Here is a 24178-nt window from a genome sequence, read left to right as displayed (position 1 = left end):
AGTTTTGACATGCATATAGTATTTTTTTATATAATTATATACGTTGAGATGATTAAAATGTAATTAGTTACCTGATGAGCTCTTTCTGGAGAGCACCACCTTGTTTGGTTCGGCGGTGTGACGTGGCACCGAAGCCGGTAGTGACGCCGTAACTGTCAGTGCCGTTGTTCATGCTGTCCATAACCCAATCGCTGCTGGCCTTAACGCCCGCCCTCGCCGATTCCGACAGCTCAACGGTCACACCTTGGTCGTGCGCCGCGATTGCCGCCACCTGAGATATCGTCAGCGTCTCTCCGCCCAGCTTCACCACCGGCTTCCGGTACTCCGCTACCATGCGCTTCACCTCATCCAGGTGGCTCCCCTTCAGTGCCTCTGCGGCCGCTCCCCAATTCAACGGGTCACTGCCGTTATTATTGGTGGTTGTGGCGGTTTTCAAGCAGAATGAGTCATTGTGGTTCTGGTGGTGGAGGTGGCCGTTACCGTTGCCGTTGGTCATGGTGATTTGTTCCATTTAATTTGTGATGAATGTGATTAGATGAGAAAATTAAATGCAATGAATGAGCAGAGAGAATAATGAAGAAGCTCTTCTAAATGCTAATTAAGTTTGAGCGAGAGAGAGAGAGAGAGAGATGATAAAATAGGTTGAGGAAGCTTATGGATTTCCTGAGAGGAGGAGGAAGAGTGAACGGGGCATTATATAGAACTTTCTTTCTGACTATTCTACTTGAAAATCATGTGCTGCTCTATGGTACCGATCATTATTGATATCTACTTTATAAAAAAATGTTATTATATAATCACCCTAAAAACGTTTTGTTATTAGAATTTATTTTAATGTAATGTTATTCTTACAAAAAATTTATACAACTATTATTATATTTTTATAACATACCATTTAAATAATAAAACCTTTTATTTTATATTATTTTGTGATTTAGTCTTGAATCGTGCATTGGTGTTTGGTAGGTGAGCATACGGATCGATACAAGGGTGGCAGCGAGCCACACGCAGCACAAGGGGTTGGTTGAAAATTAATTACGACCGTGAGATTATGAATCTTCTTCCACGGCCATGATGCTGTAACGTGTAATAATCTTAACAGGGTTAGGTGTGGCAGAATGGACGGACCAAATGAAAGGAAGTGCAGTGGTTGGGGATGACTCTCAAGTCTCAATTTGGCCGACGACTTTGGTTTAGCACAGAATGAGCACTACAAGGAAAATGATAATTATCGACGCTAAAAATCGACGGCTAAAATATTCGTCGATAATTTTCAACGGTTTTGTCGTTGATAAAATAAAAAACAAAAATTAAAAATAAAATATTAAAATCGACGACGGTGTCGTCTGTTATTTTAAAAATTTAACACACTTTTCTATTAGCATCGCATCAGGGATGGAAGATGGGCGAGAATATTCTTTTCTCTTTAAAATTGACGAAAATGTCGTCGATTTTAATATTTATTATATCTACGGCCTTGACCGTCGATAAATTTGAACGATAAAGATCTTTATAAAATTAGATGGATGGTTTAGATTTATTATATAAAATAGACGGCTAGAGTGTTGATTTTTTTTTCAAATAAAATCGACAGTATTAGTGTCGATTTTTATCAACAAAAAATTTTTCTCCCAGTTTACTTCCCGCGTCCCTCGTTTCGCCCCAATTAACCTCAATTTACCTCAGAAGTTAACCCAAAATCGCGCCTTCTCCATTTCACCTCTGCCATTTCACCAACCCTCCCTCTTCGATGCTGCCGCGCCTCTTCACTCTGCTGCCACCGTATTGTTGCTCTGCTGCTCTCGCACCCATCGTCGCCCCTCACACTCGCGCGCCACTGTCCCTTCGTCCACTATTTCAAATCAAAAACACGTCGTAGCACCTCCTTCTCCGTATGAATTTCCGGCAATTTGTCACATGAACTATTACAAGTGCTACTTCAACTTACAACAAATGATTTCATAGTTGCATTGGTTTGCAACATCGAATAAGGTTTGGTTTTCCTTTTCTCTTTACTTTTCTATGTTGTTTTTCTTGTTTTGTGAATTGTGATTCCGAATTTCCGATTTTCGAATGAAGTTCTTCTTCTCTGCTCTGCGAATTGTTGATTTCTTTCTTTTTCTTTTGGTCTCTGCGATTTTTGTAAAGTCTCTGCTTGCTCCATATCTCATATTTTCTTATTCTTTTCTGCAGCTGCTTTGGTTTTACCCGCTATATGAAGAATTTCATTCTGTTATGTCAATCTCTTTGTTCAATTCAGCAATTAATTCGAATTGTATTGGAATTTGAAACTATGGTTTCACTTAATCTGTAACCCTAACTTGCTCTTTTTCAGAGCTTGAAACGAAGAGGATTTTGCTCGACATTTTTAAAGAAAAGCAGAAGAAAAGCGCGGAAGCTGGTACAATTCTGTATTGAAATTTTTAATTTTTGTGCATTTTTTAGATTTACATTAGAATATATTTTTGTTTTTGTGTTGATTATTGGTGATTATATATTATTTCATTATAATCGGGTTATTCTGTTGAACTAGTTGAACATCTATAGAAGGAATGGTTCGATGTACTGTTTGATTTTCAGAACATTGTAGCATTCTCTCTACCTCTTGTAAAAGAGGTTAAAAACAGAGATATTGGTCCTCTATGTAAAGTGCAGTATCCACTTTAAAGGATAAAGTGAATCACCATAGTCATTATTCGAAAAAATTAAGGATCTAGGGTTTAATCTGATACAAGTCTGCCATTGGTATGCACTAGATGGGGTTATAGCCTTATAGGCCAAGGGTGGTTGATAAACCCATATTTTATGATGTATTTTGTGCTCAATTTAAGTGATTTATTCAATCCTTCACCCACTTATTCATGTAAATTCCATGGTTTTACTTTCCCTTCCTTATTTTATGATATAAGTGAAAAACATGTTTCCTATGCTTTAAAAATATTAATTTTAATTATCCTTTTATTACCATTCGATGCCGTGATTTGTGTGTTAAGTATTTTCAGATCTCATAGGGCAGGAATGGCTCAAAGGACAAAAAGGAAACATACAAAAATGGAAGGAAAGCACAAAAATGGAGTTTTGAAGAAAAAGGCAGCGACGCGAACGCATGGACGACGCGAACGCGTGCCTAGCGCGAAAATACAGCGACGCGAACGCGTGGATGATGCGGACGCGCACCTTGAGCAGAACGCAATTGACGCGTACGCGTGACCGACGCGTACGCGTGACAAGGAAAACTCCCAGATGACGCGAACGCGTGACCCACGCGGACGCGTGACAGACGCCACGTACAAAAATCTGCAGAAAACGCCCCCAGCGATTTCTGGACCCTTTTTCGGCCCAAATCCAAGCCAGAAACACAGAATATAAGCCAGAGAATGAAGGAATCAAAATATAGACGGAGATACAACTGAATAATTCATAATTTTAGGTTTTAGATGTAGTTTTTAGAGAGAGAGGTTCTCTCCTCTCTCTTAGAATTTAGGATTAGAATTTCTCTTATTTTTAGGATTGCTTCCACAATTACAAGTTCAATATTCCTTTAAATTACTTTCTAGTTTTATTTATTACTTTAATTGATATTTATCTTCCAGATTTGGCTTTTGGACCTTTCATGTTATGATTTTCTTAATTAATATATTTTGAGGTATTTCAGATTTGATTTCTGCTTTAATTTATTTGTGAATGATTTCAATTCAATTTAGATTTATTTTTCCCTTTTGGCTTTGGTTAAGTAATTTATGATACTTGAGTTATCAAACTCAGCTGTTGATTGGAATTGGAATTCTTTGCTGGTTGATTTGTACTCCAATAACTCTAGTCTCTCCATAGGAGTGAACTAGGACCTGAGGATCAAATTGATTCATTCACTTAACTTACCTTCATAGTTAAAGGTTAATTAAAAGTGGGAGCTGAATCCAATTCTCTTCACACCTGATAAAGATAACTAGGATAGGACTTCAAATTCTCATACCTTGCCAAGAGATTTTATTAATTATTAATTTATTTTTCTTGTCATTTAAATTACTTGCTCCTTAATTCAGAAATCCAAAATTACACTTTTACTTATAACCAATAATAAATCATACTGCCCTGCAACTCCTTGAGAAGATGACCCGAGGTTTAAATACTTCGGTTATAAATTTTTATTGGGTTTTGTTACTTGTGACAACCAAACTTTTGTATGAAAGGTTGATTACTTGGTTCAGAAACTATACTTGCAACGAGAATTTATTGTAAATTCTAAACCATCAATCTTCCTTTCATCAGTGGTTCAAAAATTTCATTGCAGATTATGGGGTGCCTCTCATGGTGCTGCTCTGGACAGCCCTATCATTCACAGTACCAAGTAAAGTTCTTTCTGGAGTTCCAAGAAAACTTGTTTCTCCTCTTGCTTGGGATTCCACATCTTTGCATCATTGGACTGTCATCAAAGTAAGCCATATATTCTTCCATACAATCACACTTGTTGCTGCTTTTGTTGTTTTGGAAAATACTAATAAGATAACATTTAATGCAGGACATGGGCAAGGTTTCACCAACATATATATTTGCTGCTTTTATTCCTGCCATAATGATAGCAGGGCTTTATTTCTTTGATCATAGTGTTGCTTCATAGTTAGCACAACAGAAGGAATTCAACCTAAAGAAGCCTTCTGCATATCACTATGACATATTGCTACTAGGATTCATGGCATGTTTCTGTGTTAAACATAGTTTTTTAAATGTATCTCTATCATGTTAATTGTAATTAGATTAGATTTAAGAACTGAAGTTTTACTTTGGTTTGATTTTGAAACTTGATCAGACTTTGCTTTGTGGATTAATTGGCTTGCCTCCTTCAAATGGAGTTCTGCCTCAATCCCCTATGCACACCAAGAGCATGGCTGTTCTCAAGAAACAGGTAGGTGAATGAGCTTTGGAATTTGGAATCAGTAGCAGCAAGTTTTATTAATGAATCTGAGATTTGATATTATATTTTTTAATTGTAGTTGATAAGAAGAAAGATGGTTAAAAGTGCCAAAGAAAGCATAAAACAGAAAGCAAGCAAATCAGAAATCTATGGGAATCTACAGGCTGTGTTTATAAAAATGAATAGCACTCAAGATGTAAGCATAATTCTTCAATCCTTGTCCCAATTGAAGAATTTTGTATTAAAAGGAATCACCTTTTCACACATTTTTTGTTCCTATATATGAAGAATTTCATAAAACATGGGAGCAGGACAAACACAGAGTTTTGTGTCCCTATTGGGATGTGCATATTGTAGATATATAAAGATGCAGATTTTACAGTCTTATTGTTTTTAGTATCTCTGGTTGAGTGGAAATTCTATTCAAGCAGTAGAGTTTGGATTACTTTGTTTAGGAGAGAGTAAAGCAGTTTTAATTTTTCTTTGTTCCAGAGAGATCATTTTTGGTGGGTTTGAGAGATTTTAATGACTAAGTTTCAGGGTTTGAAAGATAGCAGGTTGAATCTGATTTGGGCAATACATAATTCTGGAGGAAAGAGGATTTGCATCCTTTATGTTCATGTGCCAACAGCTACAATCCCCATAAGTAAGTTTACAACATTTGTATCATCCAATTTCTTGATCATTTTCTTTGATTTGTTTTCCTTAACCTCCTCATTTTGTTATATTGTTGTTGAGAAATGAAAATGGTGTTTAACTTAACAATTTATTTGTCTTTAGTGGGTGCTAATTTTTCAGAAAGTGTAGCCGGAGAGCATCAAGTTCAAGAACATCGAGAAAATGAAGAGCAAGGCATGCGCAATATTCTGAATGACTATCTTATTATCTGCAGAAGAATTGGGGTAAGTATTTTCAAATTTCTCTCATTGCATAGGCAGTATGGTTTGTGAAACTCTTTGATCTTTGGCTAATTATGATACAGGTAGAGGCAGAAAACTGCATATTATTGATAAGGATTGCATTGAAAAAGGGATTGTAGAACTTATCTGCAAGCATAATATCAAGAAGCTTCTGATGGGAGCAGCTTTTGATCTTTGACTAATTTAATTTAGCTTTTTGAATTATCTCTAAAAACATAATGTCCAATTATAAAGTCATCACAGATTTAAAGTCATCACAGCTAAATGTTTTGAATATTTTGTATTATTAGTGAATTGCAATTTAAATGAATATAAGTCTAAGTTTAGTTATTTATCTTGTCTTGAGTTTTTATGTTAGAGGATTATTTATTATTTTGATAAGTTTGTAAATTTATTATCTAATATTTAAAAGTTTATTTGCATTAATTGTTTTTTATTTTATTTTTATATTTAAAAATTTTATTTGCATTAATTGTTTACTATTTTTCAAATAGAAAAAAAATAATTAAAACATATAATTATTAAAATCGATGGCAAAGTTGTCACTTTTTAAGTTTAAAATAAACAAAAAAAATATAAACATAGAATTTGTCGGTATCTAAATAATCAAATTGACGGCAATGGTGTCAATTTTATGAATCAAATATTGACGGCAACGCTGTCGATTTTATTAAGCATATTATAGACGAACATATTGTCGATTTTATTGAATCAAATATCGACGAAAATGGCGTCGATTTTAGTAAGAAGGTAAAATTCTCAAACTCATATTATAGACAGAAACACTGTCGATTTTATTAAATTATTATCGACGGCTAGGCAAGCCGTCGATTTTATTAGAATTTTAAAAAATCGACAAGCTTAATAGCGACTACCTCCGCCGTCTATTTTACCGTCGAATTTTAATATTATCGATGACTTAGCCGTCGATTTTAACGATATTTCTTGTAGTGGAGATAGTATATTGAAAATAAGATATAAAAAATAAAATAAATATGCTGTGATATGAATGTTCATTTAGTAATGTATGTTTTTTTTTTTATAATATGGACTGTTCAATTTTTTAAAGATGGAAGATTCATGTTAATAAAAAAAATTGAATTTAATAATGGTTAAAAAAAATGACTTTTTTATGTGTATAAATAGAAGGAGTAAGGTTTGAAATCACACACATACGAATATAAAACACTTCTTTCTCTTTATATATATGCTATGAAAGATTAAATTATTATCAAGAAATATATGAATTATTTCAGTTATATTGAAATATTAATATTAGAGAGTATTAATATTAGAGTTCTCTATTTACATCTTTTTATTTTATATTTATTTTCTCTTATTTATTTATTTTACAATACGTTATCAACATGAAGTTCTAATCAAAATTTAAGAAGATTCAGAGGTAATAAATTTTTATTATGTTAAAGTTCTCTCATCTTGAATTTAATGCTCTTGATATATCTGGAAACAACTACTTATCATGAATATTGGATGCCGAAATTCATCTTGATTCAATAGATCTTGCAGATACCATTAAGGTTGAAAATAAAGCATTTCAAAAGGATAAATCCAAAGTCATGATCTTCTTTTGTCGTCATCTTGACAAAAGATTGAAAAATAAATATCTCAAACTAAAAGATCCTGCAGATCTGTGGAAGAACCTTAAAAAAATGCATAATCATCAAAAGACAATAGTACTTTCTCAAGCCCGATATGAATGGATGCATTTGCGTCTACAAAATTTTAAATCCATAAATGAGTACAATTCAGTAATGTTTCGAATTACCTCACGAATGAAATTATGTGGAGAAAAGATAACTGATAATGACATATTATAGAAAACTTTCTCGACCTTTCATGCCTCGAATGTGCTCCTACAGCAGCAGTATCGAGAAAAAGAATTTAAAAAATATTCTGAGTTAATTTCTTGCCTTCTTGTTGCTGAACGAAACAATGAATTGCTTTTAAGAAATCATAAAGCGCGTCCAACTGGCGCCGCCTCATTTTCTGAATCAAATGCGACAAATCATAACCCTAGAAGAAGTAAATGGCAAAGCTTTGATAATAAAAAAATTATGGAAGAAAAAAAATTATTTTCACAAGAAATGATCTCACCAGAGGTGGGATAATGAAATAAATAATGGGTAAAATAAGTTAGCAAAGGATAAATATTTCCATCGTGGTTAAAAGGGCTGTTGTTCATGTACATGTCGTTCCCCAAGGCATCTAGTTGATCTTTATCAAGCATTCTTGAAAAAAGATAACAAAGAGAGGGAGACAAATTTCGTTTCAAAAGATGTTGCTAAAAATTACACTACTCATTACAAAGTATCTGATTTCTTTGAGGATCTTGAAAGAAATATTGGTCATTTGATCAATAATGAAAAAGTTTAATATTTAAGTTCGTTAAGTATTTATGTAAATAAATAATGTAAGAAACTTCTTGTTAAGTTTTATCTCTTATGTATTTGAATTCTAAGTATGATGTATATAAATTATGTTTAATAAAATATTAATGTTTAGGTTTAAGAATTTCAAAATCACTAAATATGTCAAGTTCTAAAAAAAATAAATAATAATAATAATAATAATAATAATAGTAAAATTTTTAAGTATATGATATTATCTTTTTGTATAGTCCTACTTAAACAAACAAAATATAATTTTACTGTGCATACACGTTTACTTATTTTATGATCATATTATTATTATTTGTCTTTGAAAAAAATGGCAAGGACATATAATAAAGATATTTGCCTTGCAGATAGTGCAAGTTTGTATACCATTCTCAAAAGTAATATATACTTTGCTCATCGTGTACTAAAAGAAGAATATGTTAATACCATTATTGGCTTAGGCAATGTGATAGAAGGCTCCGGAAGAGTTATAATTTTATTTTCTGGAATAACCAAATTCATAATAAATAATGCATTATTATCCATTAAGTATCTAAAAAACTTGTTACGTTTTAAAGATATTCGCCAAAATGGATATCATATTAAAACAATGAATGACAAAAATCATGAGTACTTATATATCACAGATAAACTCCGATTTTATGGTTTATCTTGTGCTTATTTTAGGGAATTTTATCACCTTTTCCCACATTTATTCAATTAAATAGCATGGTTTTGCAATTCTCCCTTGATTTGTGCTTAAATGTGAAAACATGCTTTTTAGGCCCTAAAATTGATGATTTTAATTCACTTTAATTCCATTCAATGCCTTGATATATTTGTTGAGTAATTTCAGGTTCATAAGGCAAGTATTGGAGGGAAGAAGTGAGGAAAAAAGCATGCAAAGTGGGAGAACTCATGAAGAAATGAAGGAACCGTAAAGCTGTCAAGTCTGACCTCTTCGCACTCAAATGATCATAACTTGAGCTACAAAGGTCCAAATGAGACGGTTCTAGTTGCGTTGGAAAGCTAATATCTGGGGCTTCGAAATGATATAAAATTTGCCATATATTGCCTGACTCATAGGGGCACGCACGCGCCATGTACGCGCGTACACCGATGGAGCACGTGGGTCCACTAAAGAGAAATCGTGGCCAGCGATTTCTAGCTCATTTTAGGCCCAATCCAACTCATTTCTGATGCTATTGAACCCAAGGATTGAGGGGGGAATGAACCAAGTAGTCATAGTTTAGTTTTCATCATGTTTTAGGGTAGAATTCTAGAGAGAGAGGCTCTCTCCTCTCTCTAGATTTAGGATAGTTTAGGTTTAATTTTCTTAAATCCAACTTTTAATTCTTACTTTAATTTAGTTTCTCCTTTTAATTTCTTGTTGTTACATCTCTACTCTTCTAGTTTTACTTGTCATTTCTTTTATTTTGTTCTTTTTTATGTTCATGGATGCTCTTGTTGGATTTGATTTACTTTTAATGCAATTTAATGTTTGATGTCTCTTTATTGTTGATTTACTTTTCTTTCAAATTGGTTGTTGGTAGATTTATTATTCTTGCACATTTATTATGCTTTCCTTTTATGCCTTTCAAGTGTTTGATAAAATGCTTGGTTGGATGTTAGAGTAGATTTTGAGTATTCTTGGCTTGGAAAGAGTAATCAGGCAATCTTGAGTCATGAAAACCCAATTCATGTTGGTGATCTAGAGTTGTTAGCTAATATTGTTTCCATTGACGTTAATGTTTTGCTAATTTAATTAGTAAGTTGATTAGGACTTTTGGATTGAGATTAGCTAGTCTTATTAGACTTTCTCTCATGGAAGATAATATGATACCTTCTTCCAAAGTTGGAGATGACGTAATAAGATAAATTCTTGTTTATATTTGTGACATGATTAATTAGTCTTGTTTGACTTTCTCCCTATTTGTTGGAGTTGACTAAATAAGATGAATTGATCTATGCATGACTAGGATAGAAAGCCTATGACCTCAACCTTTGCCATGAATGTCTCTCTTTATTAATTGCTTTCTTTAATTGCTCGATTTACTTTTCTTGTCACTTATTTTGTTGCCCCTCTTATCAACCAAAAACCCCTTTATAGCCAATAATTGAGCACTTCATTGCAATTCCTTGTGAGACGACCCGGAGTCTAAATACTCCGGTTATTTCTTATTTGGGGTTTGTACATGTGACAACCAAAAAAATTTTTGCATGAATGGACTATTGTTTGGTCTAGAAACTATACTTTACAACGAGAATTCATTAGTGGAATTCTAGACCACACAAAAGTTTGTTCATCAAAATGGCGCCGTTGCCGGGGAGTTGCAATGGTGTTATGTTATTGGCTATTGTGAATATTGTGAATATGTTTGCCTTTTGCTTGTTTGTTAGTTTTTGTTAGCTTTAGGACTTTGTTGCTTATTTTTGTTGGCTTTTGTTTTTGTTTGTTACTATGAATTCTCACCACTTTGGCTATGAGTTTGGTTCAAATTATGTTGTAGGAAATGGGAGCTACAATAAGGATGTGCATCAAGGATGGAACAATCAAAGATGGGAGGAGCCTCAAGGGATTGATCAACCTTCTTGGCAACAACAACCTCTGGATTCTTATAGGTATAATCCTAATCCTAATGCATATCAATCTAATGGATGTGGTGACCCTTATTGTGATTGTCAACAACCACCACCACATGCCTATGAACCACCCCCTCAACATGACTTTGAACAACCTTACTCACAAGCCCCCTACCGCCAAACACCTCATTATGACCCTAATCCTTACCCACCATACCAACCACCTTATGAACCATATGAACCATACATGGAACCACCACCATTCCAACATAATTACTCTCAAGAACCACCTCAATATACACCAACTCCATACCCTTACCAAGATGAACCAACTTCCAATTATGAAACTTCCTTCCCAAACAATGAACCTTCTTTTTCCACACCACCTCCAATGGATGATTCTCTTCAAGAATGTGTTAGTTCTTATATTCAAAGACAAGAAGAGAACCAAAAGGAGTTCAAGGAGTTAGAAGCCAAGATAGCTACCATAGCGGAAGCCGTTCGCAATATGGTCTCCTTCCGCCTAAGGCTATGTGATCAAGGAACTCCCATTGTTGAATGTGGAGTAGCAATTAAGAAGCCTAGTGAGGGAGTGAGTTTAGAGCTTCAAGGTGAAGAAGAGGAGTTGAAGCAAGGAGTGCAACAAGAGGAGGAAGTTAAGATAATTGAGCCGGAAGAAGTGGTTGAAGCCTTTGAAGAGGTTGACCAAGAGATGGATTCAATCATTGAAGAATTCTTATGTACAATTGAATCCTTTCCAATTGGGTTTGACATGGAGATCAAAGAAGAAGATGCACAACCTCTCATGCCTTTGGTGAGCAATGAAGAAGAAATTGAAGTGGAAGCAAGCCACCAAGAGGAAGAGGTTGAAGTTGAAGAAGCTTGTGAAGAGGTGGAGGTAGTCAAGAAAGAGCACAACGGCGTAGACCTCGCATTGGCTAAGTGTGGGGAGGTCCCCCTTCCTAAGTCACCATCATCCAACACAACATTCAAGTGGGTAAAATTCTTATCCCTAAGCTTTGCTTTTTCACTTGAATATGGTTTGATTGAAAATGATGGTCAACTTAGAGCTCTTTGTGGAGTTAAGAGTAGGAGAGAGTTGTGTAGTGGTTGGAAACATCATTCTAGGTTCATTATGGTTGCTTGCTCAAAGTTTGATTGCAAGGTTTGGTGTGGAGCTAAATTATATGGGTCTAGGAAGTTGTTTGGAGGCTTCTTTGAGAATTCCAAGGCTAAACCACCCAAGTGGAATCATGATGATCAATTTGAAGATGGGTGTCAAAACAAAGTGTGGGATCCCGGATCGCACAAGGAAAATCAACTTTGGGAGCTCATGGTTTGTGAAGAACTCCATCAAAGCTTGAAGATATTAAAATTGAAGAATGGAGCTTATTGGAGATTCAAGCATTGGTGGATGTTCCAAGATGGTTACAAGCACAAGCCACCTTGATGAGGAGCTCCCCATAAGTCCAACTTAAGGACAATAAACAAAAGTGCTAGGTGGGAGACAACCCACCATGGTAAATTCTTTTCATTTTTCCCTTTTGTACATATTGATAATTAGTTTAATTTCATGTTTTGTTGAGTTTGTTGAGTACAATTGGTAGTTTAGTAGGTTAAATAAGGCTTTATGGTGTTTGGGTAGCTGTTTGGAGGTTTGGAATGCTTGGATTGGTGCAAGGACATGAAAAAATTTTGAAAAACAGAGCACCAACCCACGCGTGTGCGTACCTGATGCATACGCGCGCCTCATGCATTTTCGACCATCCACGCGGGCGCGCCATGTGCGCGGACGCGTGGATTGAAAAATTCATCCCTCCATACATTGACCCGAGAGTTGCGCCTACACTGCGTCAGTACCATGCCTGAAGCACAAACCACCCGCGCGTGCGCACACCTGGCGCGTACATGTCCTTGAAGCTAATCGCGCAATGCGCGCGGACGCACGCTGTGCGCGTGCGCGCCGATAGCGCCACTTACCCTCCTGGTACATGTTCCAGAGATTTATGCCCAGTTTGTGCCTATTCTGTGCCTACAACCCACGCTTGCGCGCACCTAGCGCGTACGCGTCCTTTGGCCAAACTGCGCATCGGTGCGGAAGCGTGCATGACGCGTCCGCGCCGAAAAAAAAGAGAAAAAAAAAACACAAATTTTCTTTTCTTTCATCCTCTTTTATTGCATTTGCTTGTTTTCATTCATTGCATTTTAATTTTATTTTTATGGCTTGTTCTTATTTTCTTTTCGAGTTTCTTATTTCAATAATGGTGTTGAATTTTCTTACTCAATTGTTGAGAATTTCTCGGTTAATCTTGGTGCTTCTTGTCTTGTTTGATATTGTTGGGTGATGAAACTTTTAAATAAATGCTTAATCTTGTATGACTCTTATATTCTGTGTGCATTGATATGAACTTACATGTCTTTCATGACCTACTCTTTTTAGTTGAACTTGATGCTTTTGAGTACTCTTCATGCTTTGACTTTTCTCTTGCATCAAGTATTAGTTGATATGCCCTTTGCCTATATTGTTCTCTCACTTACATGCGTAGCTAACATGTAGTGAGAACCTTACTCTTATTTGGCATTAGCCCCCGCCTATGTTCTATTTGCTTTGATATCTTTGTTGTAGGCTTAATTTTCTTTCTTTTTCTCTCCTTTGAGGTTGGCCACCAAGAAGGAAAGAAACGGAAAGACTTCAAATGGGGCAACAAACAAGTCCTCCCGCACAACCTTTTGAAGGAGCTCATCAATTGTAGCAACCCGTCCACCTTGCTCTTCTTTGCATGCACCGAGGATGGTGCAAATTTCTAAGTGTGGGGAGGTCGTCCGACCGATCTCCATGGGTAACAACTTCCTTTTTCAACACCAATTCTTAATTTTCTTTGTAGTTAGTTGTTGCATTGCATGTTAGTTAGAACTTGTACATATTTTACCACTTCTTTCTTATTAGGACTACTTGGTTAGGGTGATGACTTCTTTTCCAAGAAAAATTACTTTTAGGGCATCCTACCAATTTGAAAAAAAAAAATAAAATTTTGAGAAAAGGACAATTTAGTCCCTGACCTTTTAAGCCTCAGACATTTTCGTCCCTGAGCATTGGAAAATACATTTAAATCCCTGACGTTCCTGAAAATAAGACAGATCAGTCCCTCCGTCCATGAGCCACCCTCAGAGCGGACGGAAAATGCTGAGCTGGCTCCCCCTATGCTTACCTGGCTCAACGGCGTTCCCACGTGGCACGTTAGTGGGATGGAGGTTTTGAAAACGGGACATATAAGTCCCTATCACTCAAGTAAAATGACTACATTGCCCTTAACCATAATTCTATCTTCACCACCTCTCTCCTCTTCACCTGCGCAGCCCCCAACCCTCCTCTCCTCACTCTTTCTGCCTTCTCAACTATACACACACAAAACAAATGCATTCACACACATGGAAGAGAGATCCGAGAAGGGAGATGCGTCGCCGGTAGGGTGTGGGCCGCCGTCACGCCATCGTCAAGCTGGAGGGAGGAGCCGTCACCGCCACGCCTCACCGTCGATCTCCTCTTCACCTATGCAGGAAGAGTTGAACCGTTGAAGTGCATAAATCTCAAATTATGCCCTAATTCAGATTTTAGAAGGAAAAAAGTTGAAAACTCTTTGCATCTCTCTGAGACTCAGAAGAGGAATGAGGCCTCCGAAAAAGTCGATCCACGCCGTCACCACATGGGTGCGGCGGCAGCCTCCGAAAGTAAAGGCTTTTCTCGCCGTCGTTTCAGGCATGGCGGCGCTCGTGTTTCTCCGCTTCATCGTTCACGATCATGACAACCTTTTTGTCGCCGCTGAAGCTTTCCACTCCCTTGGAATCTCTGTTCTCAACTACAAGCTCATGAAAGAGAAGACTTGTGCCGGTTACCCCTTCCCTTCATCTTCTCACAATTTAATTCAATTGCTCCATCGAATTTCTTGCTTTTCTCGACATATTTATGTATTAAAAATTCTTCTTGTTTCTTCGGTTCTTTTTGGAGACTAAATTGTTTGATGCATGGTTGGAAGGCTAAGAAAACAAGGCAATGAAAAAGCTTAATTTTTATTTAACCGGGAATAAGATCATTGTGGCCAGAAAATTTTTTCCCCCTTGAGATTATTGGCTTCTTTTGTTTTGTTTCATTTATAAAGTCAAAATCCCTTATTCTTTTATTATGGTTGAGAAGGTAGAAAGAGTGAGGAGAGGAGGGTTGGGGGCTGCGCAGGTGAAGAAGAAATCGACGGTGAGGCGTGGCAGCGACGGCTCCTCCCTCCAGCTTGACGATGGCGTGACGGCGGCCCACACCCTACCGGCGACGCATCTCCCTTCTCGGATCTCTCTTCCATGTGTGTGAATACATTTGTTTTGTGTGTGTATAGTTGAGAAGGCAGAAAGAGTGAGGAGAGGAGGGTTGGGGGCTGCGCAGGTGAAGAGGAGAGAGGCGGTGAAGATAGAATTATGGTTAAGGGCAATGTAGTCATTTTACTTGAGTGAGAGGGACTTATGTGTTCCGTTTTCAAAACCTCCATCCTACTAACATGCCACGTGGGAACGCCGTTGAGCCAGGTAAGCATAGGGGGAGCCAGCTCAGCATTTTCCGTCCGCTCTGAGGGTGGCTCATGGACGGAGGGACTGATCTGTCTTATTTTCAGGAACGTCAGGGATTTAAATATATTTTCCAATGCTCAGGGACAAAAATGTCTGAGGCTTAAAAAGTCAGGGACTAAATTGTCCTTTTCTCTAAAATTTTTTATGTTGAACTTGCTTAAAGAATTTATTTTGGAACATGATTTTTGAGCTAAGAATACAAGCATGTGAGTTTTGAGCCAAACGGTGTGGTTACATCTTATAACCACTTATTTCCATTCTTGTGTGCATTATTCTCTTTCTATGATTGTGATCTTTGATTTGTTTGATTCTTTATGTCCATTATTCCATGTATACATGCATTTATATGATTGAGGCCATCATTTCATATAGCTCACTTACCCAAATAGCCTACCTTTTATCAACCATTGTTAGCCAATTTTTAGCCTATTTAATCCCTTTTTGTTCTTAATTATAGCACATCACTACCCCTAAGTGAAAAATAATAAATGTCCTTAATTTAGATCTTTGATTAGCTTAGGCTAGTGAGAGTGTGTGTCATTTGGGTAATGGGAAACTTGGAACATTGGTTGAGGTAAAAGTGTAATTTTTATATTAGGAATTGGGTACATATTCATGCACCATATGTAAAACCATATGCATTGATATGTTTGTATATACTTTTCAAAAAAAATGTAGAAAAAATATATATATAAAAAGAAAAAAATATAGAAAAACAAAAAGAAAAATATATAGAAAAAGAATACAATAAAAAGGGGACAAAAATGCCCCATAGTAAAGTTCAATAAAAATCAATGCATATGGAATGTAAATTAAAGAGAATGCATGAGTATGTGAAAAAGCGAGAATCGTGGGTAGCTAGGTTGTGTATTAGAGTTGTATAGGTTATTATATGTGTTTGGTGAGAGCTTAGGTTAATCAAAGATTTAAATTTCAAGCTCACTTGACCATATGCATCCTACCTTGACCCTAGCCCCATTACAACCTATGAATAAGTCCTCATGATGAATGTATGCATGCATTGAATAATTGTTGATTGTTAGATGAAAAACAAATCATGGAAAGCATGATTAGAAGAGAAGATTGAGTGATCGACCCTATACACTAGAGTGACTAGAGCGGATACACATCCGGTGAGGGTTCGATGCCCAATTCCTTGTTCCCGGCTTTCATGAGCGTTCTTCTTGCAAGTCTATTTGAACTTCATTTTGATATTTGAATTGGTAGAGTTTGTGAGTCGTCATATGACCTTTGCCCTACATGTGTATATGTTCTTGGGGATTGATTTACTTTTAACCAAGTAGGTAGAATCATTTTGCATTTAGTTGCATTCATATAGATAGGTTTATATAGTTTATTTGCATTGAATAAATATTCATACCATTTTCTTGTCCTTCTTTATTCTAAGCATGAGGACATGCTCAGTTTAAGTGTGGGAAGATTTGATAAACTCCGATTTTGTGGTTTATCTTGTGCTTATTTTGGGGGATTTTATCACCTTTTCCCACATTTATTCAATGAAATGGTATGGTTTTGCAATTCTCCCTTGATTTGTGCTTAAATGTGAAAACATGCTTTTTAGGCCCTAAAATTGATGATTTTAATTCACTTTAATTCCATTCGATGCCTTGATATGTTTTTTTGAGTAATTTCAGGTTCATAAGGCAAGTATTGGATGGAAGAAGTGAGGAGAAAAGCATGCAAAGTGGGAGAACTCATGAAGAAATGAAGGAACCGTAAAGCTGTCAAGCCTGACCTCTTCGCACTCAAACGACCATAACTTGAGCTATAGAGGTCCAAATGAGACGGTCCTAGTTGCGTTGAAAAGCTAACATCCGGGGCTTCAAAATAATATAAAATTTGTCATATGTTTCCTGACGCATAGGGGCGCGCACGCGCCAAGTACGCGTGCGCGCCAATGGAGCACGTGGGTCCACTAAAGAGAAATTGTGGCCAGCGATTTCTAGCACATTTTGGGCCCAATCCAACTCATTTCTGATGCTATTGAACCCAAGGATTGAGGGGGGAATGAACCAAATAGTTATAGTTTAGTTTTCATCATGTTTTAGGGTAGAATTCTAGAGAGAGAGAGAGGCTCTCTCCTCTCTCTAGATTTAGGATAGTTTAGGTTTAATTTTCTTAAATCCAACTTTTAATTCTTGTTTTAATTTAGTTTCTCCTTTTAATTTCTTGTTGTTACATCTCTACTCTTCTAGTTTTACTTGTCATTTCCTTTATTTTGTTCTTTTTTATGTTCATGGATGCTCTTGTTGGATTTGATTTACTTTTAATGCAATTTAATGTTTGATGTCTCTTTATTGTTGATTAACTTTTCTTTCAATTGGTAGTTGGTAGATTTATTATTCTTGCACATTTATTATGCTTTCTTTTTATGCCTTCCAAGTGTTTGATAAAATGCTTGGTTGAATGTTAGAGTAGATTTTGAGCATTCTTGGCTTGAAAAGAGTAATCAGGCAATCTTGAGTCATGAAAACCCAATTCATATTGGTGATCTAGAGTTGTTAGCTAATATTGTTTCCATTGACGCTAATATTTTGCTAATTTAATTAGTAAGTTGATTAGGACTTTTGGATTGAGATTAGCTAGTCTTATTAGACTTTCTCTCATGGAAGATAATATGATACCTTCTTCCAAAGTTGGAGATGACGTAATAAGATAAATTCTTGTTTATATTTGTGACATGATTAATTAGTCTTGTTTGACTTTCTCCCTATTTGTTGGAGTTGACTAAATAAGATGAATTGATCTATGCATGACTAGGATAGAAAGCCTATGACCTCAACCCTTGCCATGAATGTCTCTCTTTATTAATTGCTTTCTTTAATTGCTCGATTTACTTTTTTTGTCATTTATTTTGTTGCCCCTCTTATCAACCAAAAACCCCTTTATAGCCAATAATTGAGCACTTCATTGCAATTACTTATGAGACGATCCGGAGTTTAAATACTCCGGTTATTTCTTATTTGGGGTTTGTACATGTGACAACCAAAAAAATTTTTGTATGAAGGGACTATTGTTTGGTTTAGAAATTATACTTTACAACGAGAATTCATTAGTGGAATTCTAGACCACACAAAAGTTTGTTCATCAATCACTATTCATTATTCAAACAAAATGGTTATATTAGAAAAGTTACCCTCACTTTCTTCTGAATTACATTACACTAAAATTAGCGTAATCGAATTGCATGCTATTGTAAAGCAGAAGTTTACTAGCCTAAATGAATTCATAATTTGGAATACGATTGAGTCATTTTAGAACAACTATGATACAGAGAATTATTGAAATCTCCCATAGACATTCACTAAAGAATCAGAGAGTTCTTCAATCTAGTAAATTTTGTTCTGCTGCATGTTCTCAAGAAAATTAATTGTAAAGCCATCACTAGTAAAAATTAGATTACGTCTCCCTGAATTTCTAGAAAGAATTTAAGGAGATATATGTAGATCAATTCATCCACCATATGGATCATTTAGATACTTTATGGTCCTAATAAACGCATCCTCAATATGGTCATATGTGTGCTTATTGTCATCTCGTAACCTGGTGTTTGTGAGATTACTTGCTCAAATTATTCGATTAAAAGCACATTTTTTAAAAAATCCAATCAAAGTAGTTCGCGTTGGTAATGCTGGTGAATTCACTTCTCAAACTTTTGATGTTTATTGTATGGCTAATAGAATAAGTGTTGAACATCAAGTAGCTCATATTCACACACAAAATGGATTAGTAGAATCACTTATTAAACGCCTCCAATTAATTGCTAGACCCTTACTTATGAGAACAAATCTTCCTATTTCTGTTTGGGAGCATGCGATCTTACATGCCGTAGCACTTATTCCTGTAAAGCCAACAAGTTATCATCAATTCTATCCCATACAATTAGCTTTTGGCTAGTAGTCAAATATTTTCCATTTGAGAATATTTGGGTGTGCGATATATGTCCTAATTGTCCCACCTTCTCGCAGTAAAATAGGACTCCAAAGAAAATTAAGGATTTACGTGGGATATGATTCTCCCCCTATAGTGAGGTATCTTGTACAAAAAGGAGATGTGTTTAAAAATTGATTTGTAGATTGTCATTTTGATGAATCAATATTTTCAACATTGGGGGGAAGGGGGAGAGAGTAAGCCACTTGAGAAAGAACTTAACTGAAACGCCTCATCATTAATGTATCTAGATCCACGATTAGCACAATATGAACTAGAAGTTCAAAAGATTATACATTTGTAAAGAATAGCAAATGAATTGCCTGATACATTTTTTGATACAAAGAGGATAACCAAATCCTACACACTATCTGAAAATGCTCCAATTTAAATTGATGTTCCAGTTAGACAAATGGCTAATGAAACAAGTACACGCCAGAAGCGTTGTAGACTAATTGGTTCCTAAAATAAAAATTTTCGAAAAAGAAGAGAGGCATTTGATATTACCAAGATAAATGGTACTCCTGTTGAAATGGATAAAGACATAGAAAGAATACCAGCAAGTGTCCAAAATTCTAATATAGTTTTGATGCCAGAAGACGTTCAGGTACCTGAAAAATTCTGAAAATTATGAGATCTCGATAAGTTATGTGTTTAGAAGAGAAAAAATATAACCAAAATAAAATAATTATCAATGAAATATTTGCGTATAATATGACATTACACATCATGCATGAAAGTATGAATCTTGAGCTAAGAATAGTCAAAGAATGTCCATAAATGAATGATTAGCCAAAATGGAAAGACGCTATGAAGGCCAAGTTAAACTCACTTGCAAAACATAAAGTCTTTGGACTTGTAGTCCATACATCAGAAGATGTAGAACCTGTTGGATACAGATGGGTGTTTCTGAGAAAATAAAATGAGAAAAATGAAGTTGTATGCTACAAAGTTTGACTTGTGGCACAAGATTTTTTCCAAAAGACCTGGTATAGATTATGAAAAAATATATTCCTCTGTAGTAGATACAATAACATTGTGTTATTTGATAAGTTTATTCATATACCATAAACTACATATGTATATAATGGATGTAGTGACAACTTATTTATACGAGTTATTAGATCGTGATATCTATATGAAAATTTCTGAAAGACTAAAAATATCCAAACCACCCAATGAATATTCACAAGGGCTATACTCAGTTAAATTGCAAAGATCTTTATATAGTCTAAAGTAATTTGGACGAATGTGGTATAATCATCTTATTGAGTATCTCATTAAAAAGGGATTCAAAAATGATGATATCTGTCCATGTATTTTTATAAACAAATGTGCATCTGGATTCATTAAAATTGATGTGTATGTTGATGATTTAAATATCATCAGAATTCCTGAAGCGATTCCAACAATTATAAAAGCTCTAAAAGAAGAGTTTGAGATGAAAGATCTCGGAAAGACTAAATTTTGTCTTGGCTTGCAAATCAAGCATACAAATAATGTGGTCTTTATTCATCAAACAACATACATAGAAAGGATCTTGAAAAGATTTCATATGGATAAATCACATCCATTAAGTACCCCAATGATCGTAAGATCTTTGGATGTGAAAAAGGATCAATTCTTCCCCAAAGAAGAAAATAAAGATATCCTTGATTCTGAAGTATCATATCTTGGTACCATTGGAGAATTAATATATCTCGCTAATAATACACGACCTGACATATCATTTGCTATGAAATTACTAGCAAAGTATAGTTCTTCTTCAACTAGAAGACATTGGAATGGAATCAAACAAAATTTTTGATATCTTCATGGAACAGTTGATATGGGACTGTTTTATCCATATGAATCCAAGTCACACTTAGTTGCCTATGCAGATGTAGGATACTTGTCTGATCCACACAAAAGAAGATCTCAAACAAGATATCTATTGACATATGGTGATACAGCTATATCATGGAGGTCTACAAAACAGATGATAGCAGTAACATCCTCTAATCATGTCGAAATACTAGCAATACATGAAGCAAATTGTGAGTGTTTTTGGTTCAGGAGTTTAATCAATATTCTATCAACATGTGGACTGACTGATAGGAAAATAGCTCCAACTATTTTGTTTGAAGATAATATAGCATGCATTGCTCAACTTAAGGGTGGATACATTAAAGATAATATAATAAAGCATATCTCTCCCAAATTTTTCTTCACTCATGACCTTCAAAATCAAGGAACAATTGATGTCCAACAGATCTGCTCAAGTGATAATCGGACAGATTTATTTACAAAGTCACTTCCAAAATCCTCTTTTAAAAGATTAGTACATCAAATTGGGATGTGATGATTTTGAAATATTAAATAATATTGACAAGGGGGGGAGACTGTACTCTTTTTTCTTTGATCAGATTTTTGTTCCTATTGAACTTTTCTTGACAAAGTTTTTAACAATGCAGTCCTCATCACCAAGGATATTGTACTATTTTTTTCACTAAAGCTTTTTTTATTGGATTTTTCTTTATTAATATTTTAATGAGGTATAATCCTAAATGGACATCTAAGGAGGAGTATTGTGATATGAATGTCCATTCAATAATGTATGACTTCTTTCACAATATAGGCAGCTCAATTTTTCAAGGGTGGAAGACTCAGGTTATCAAGAGAGAATGAATTTAATGATGATTGAAAAAATGACCTTTTATGTGTATAAATAGAGGGAACAAGGTCTAAGATGACACACAATACGAATATAAAACACTTCCCTCTTTTTATATATACATTATGAACGAGTGAATTATTAAGAAACATATGAATTATTTCAATTATATTGAGATATTAATATTAGACCACCTGGAGGCTTACTTTAGAGATAACGAGACCTTCAAGCATTGACGTCTAATGAACATCGCCAACAGGACTTCGCCTAGTTCGTCGAGGTATACGGGTGGGTTGGCAATGTTCATGAAGACGAAGATGAGACTGATAAGAATTTTGCCATTGTTTTATGCTATAGTAGTTACTTGAATTAGTTAGTAGAGTTTACGGTGTTTAATTTCCTTTTTTATTATTAAGTTACTTAAGTAGTTAGTAAAGTTTAAGGTGGTTAATTTTTAGTTTTAATGGATTTAGGTGGTTAGAATAGGTTAGAACAGGTTAGATTAGGCTTTGAGATTGTTGGAAAATGTTGGATTATTTAACTGTTTATTGATTCCTACTATTGAAATTGTTTGAAAAATGATTGACTGTGAAAATAATGATGTTAATTTGTTTTGGATGGAACCCTTTAAGGGTGGCTAAATCCAAATTTCAGGGGAGTCTCTGTCGAAATTTTTATAATATTTTCATTTAAATCGAAAAAATGCAAATTATGTTTCGAAATCAGAATAGAGATTTCCTGCTTCATATATATTTGTCTGTCATTGTTTAATTTGTCCATTTATTTTATTGTTTGGTTGATATATTAATTTGTAGTCTAAGTTGTTGGATCGTGAGGCTACACTGGCGGAGATCTTCAAGTATACACATACTTTGAGGGCAAACAAGGAGAGATTTACTGACGAGCGGTTGGCGGCCTATTATGTGAGTTTAAATTAATCTTAAATTTCAACTTCATTTGGTTTAAAGTCAATTATTTAACTATTATCATAATAACAACTAACGTGTGTAACGCAGGAGAATTATCAGTAGAGGTTGGAGGCCGCAAACCAGCAATCTCATCCGCCTGGTGGAGCCGACGAAGTCGACTCTGAGACCTCAGTTGTGGATCCCGACAGGATTTGGCATGAGACCGCCTCTGAACCCCACAAGAATTACAGTTTTGGGTTGGGCTCGTTCTTTGCCAATGGCCTCCGCTCCTCCACGTTGGCTTCTTCCTCTGCCTCTGCCTCTGTCTCTGCCACCAGCCCTGCTGATATCTAAGAGGTTATCGACCTAAGGGATGAGGTGCAGAAGCTAACACACGAGCTTCATCAGCAACAGGAGCAGTCTGAGGAGAGGTATCGAGAGATTCTTGTACGCGTTGCTGCCAGCTCGGACCTGACGGAGAAGCTGGAGTAGCTCGAGCGGCTGCGACAACAGATGGAGGAGTACAACCAGCAGATGCGCACTGGAGGTAGCAGTGTTGCTTCTTCCAGCGGCGCTGCTGGTTACCCCGATGACGTTATTGGTGGGGCACCAATGGTAGCACTTACTCTGCCGCCTCAGCAGAGGCCACGATGCCGACACAGCCGCCAATGACGATTATCAGGATCTGTGAAATCGCTTAGGATTTTATGCATTTTTGTTTGTTTAGGGTACATTATTCTACTTATGTGACATTTTATTATATTCATACCATTTATTTTTAATAAAATAATTTATTGATTTCAGCTAATTTAAGATTTCTGATAACAATTTCTTTAACAAGAGTTTTAATTTTATTTTGACTATTAGTTGTGGCTAAAAAATAAAAAATAAAAATTCTATCGGCAGATTAATTCGACGGTAAGTTTTGGCGCCATTTCAAGTTAATCGGACGGTAATCATCAACCTAGGCTCGACAATCCATTGAAAATACTGACAAAAAATCCGCCAATAATTAGCGTCAGACGAAAATAATCCGTTGGTAAGAGGTTTCCAACGCCATTTATACCATCACCTATAGGACGACGGTAAATCCGACGGTAAGGTACTTGAAAGTGGATTTATTTGATTAATCCGACGGTAAATTCAACGATAACCAGCATTTTTCTTGTAGTGTCGGAAAGAGATAAACTCATGACCTTGGGAACTAAAAGGCATAGTCAAAGTAAAAAAATAGAAAAAGA

General features: G+C 35.6%; 3 protein-coding genes and 1 long non-coding RNA gene across 7 annotated transcripts in view; 3 read left to right on the top strand and 1 right to left on the bottom strand.

Moving 5' to 3' along the window:
- Positions 1-681, bottom strand: part of LOC107648626 (phenylalanine ammonia-lyase 1) — a 5170-nt gene extending 4489 nt beyond the window's left edge. Inside the window, exon 1 of the mRNA XM_016352425.2 lies at positions 72-681. Coding sequence (XP_016207911.1) covers positions 72-511 — 440 coding nt within the window. The 5' untranslated portion in view covers positions 512-681. The remainder of the gene's footprint in view (positions 1-71) is intronic.
- LOC107648627 (probable boron transporter 2) lies at positions 4227-6166 on the top strand. 4 transcript variants are annotated; one of them, XM_021104414.1, is made up of 7 exons: positions 4227-4434; positions 4520-4693; positions 4808-4903; positions 4992-5108; positions 5447-5558; positions 5711-5814; positions 5895-6166. In XM_021104414.1, exons 2-7 carry the CDS (start codon positions 4691-4693, stop codon positions 5949-5951), a joined length of 489 nt encoding a protein of 162 aa, XP_020960073.1. In that variant the 5' UTR covers positions 4227-4434; positions 4520-4690; the 3' UTR covers positions 5952-6166. The 4 variants fall into 4 exon arrangements, with proteins under 4 accessions (XP_020960073.1, XP_016207914.1, XP_020960072.1 ...); XM_016352428.2 differs by having other exon boundaries at positions 4230-4434; positions 5453-5558; XM_021104413.1 differs by having other exon boundaries at positions 4231-4434; positions 5693-5814.
- On the top strand, positions 14478-14822 carry LOC107646795. The gene has a single exon (XM_016350951.1). It carries the CDS (start codon positions 14478-14480, stop codon positions 14820-14822), a length of 345 nt encoding a protein of 114 aa, XP_016206437.1.
- On the top strand, positions 15057-15563 carry LOC110263960. Its single transcript, XR_002349687.1, has 2 exons — positions 15057-15383; positions 15470-15563. It is a non-coding gene; the product is annotated as an uncharacterized LOC110263960 (long non-coding RNA).

This window comes from Arachis ipaensis, chromosome B06 (genome assembly GCF_000816755.2).
Source record: "Arachis ipaensis cultivar K30076 chromosome B06, Araip1.1, whole genome shotgun sequence".
Classification (NCBI taxonomy): Eukaryota; Viridiplantae; Streptophyta; class Magnoliopsida; order Fabales; family Fabaceae; genus Arachis; species Arachis ipaensis.
The sequence above is the reverse complement of the archived record's forward strand: the minus strand, read 5'-3'. Positions and strand labels throughout refer to the sequence as shown.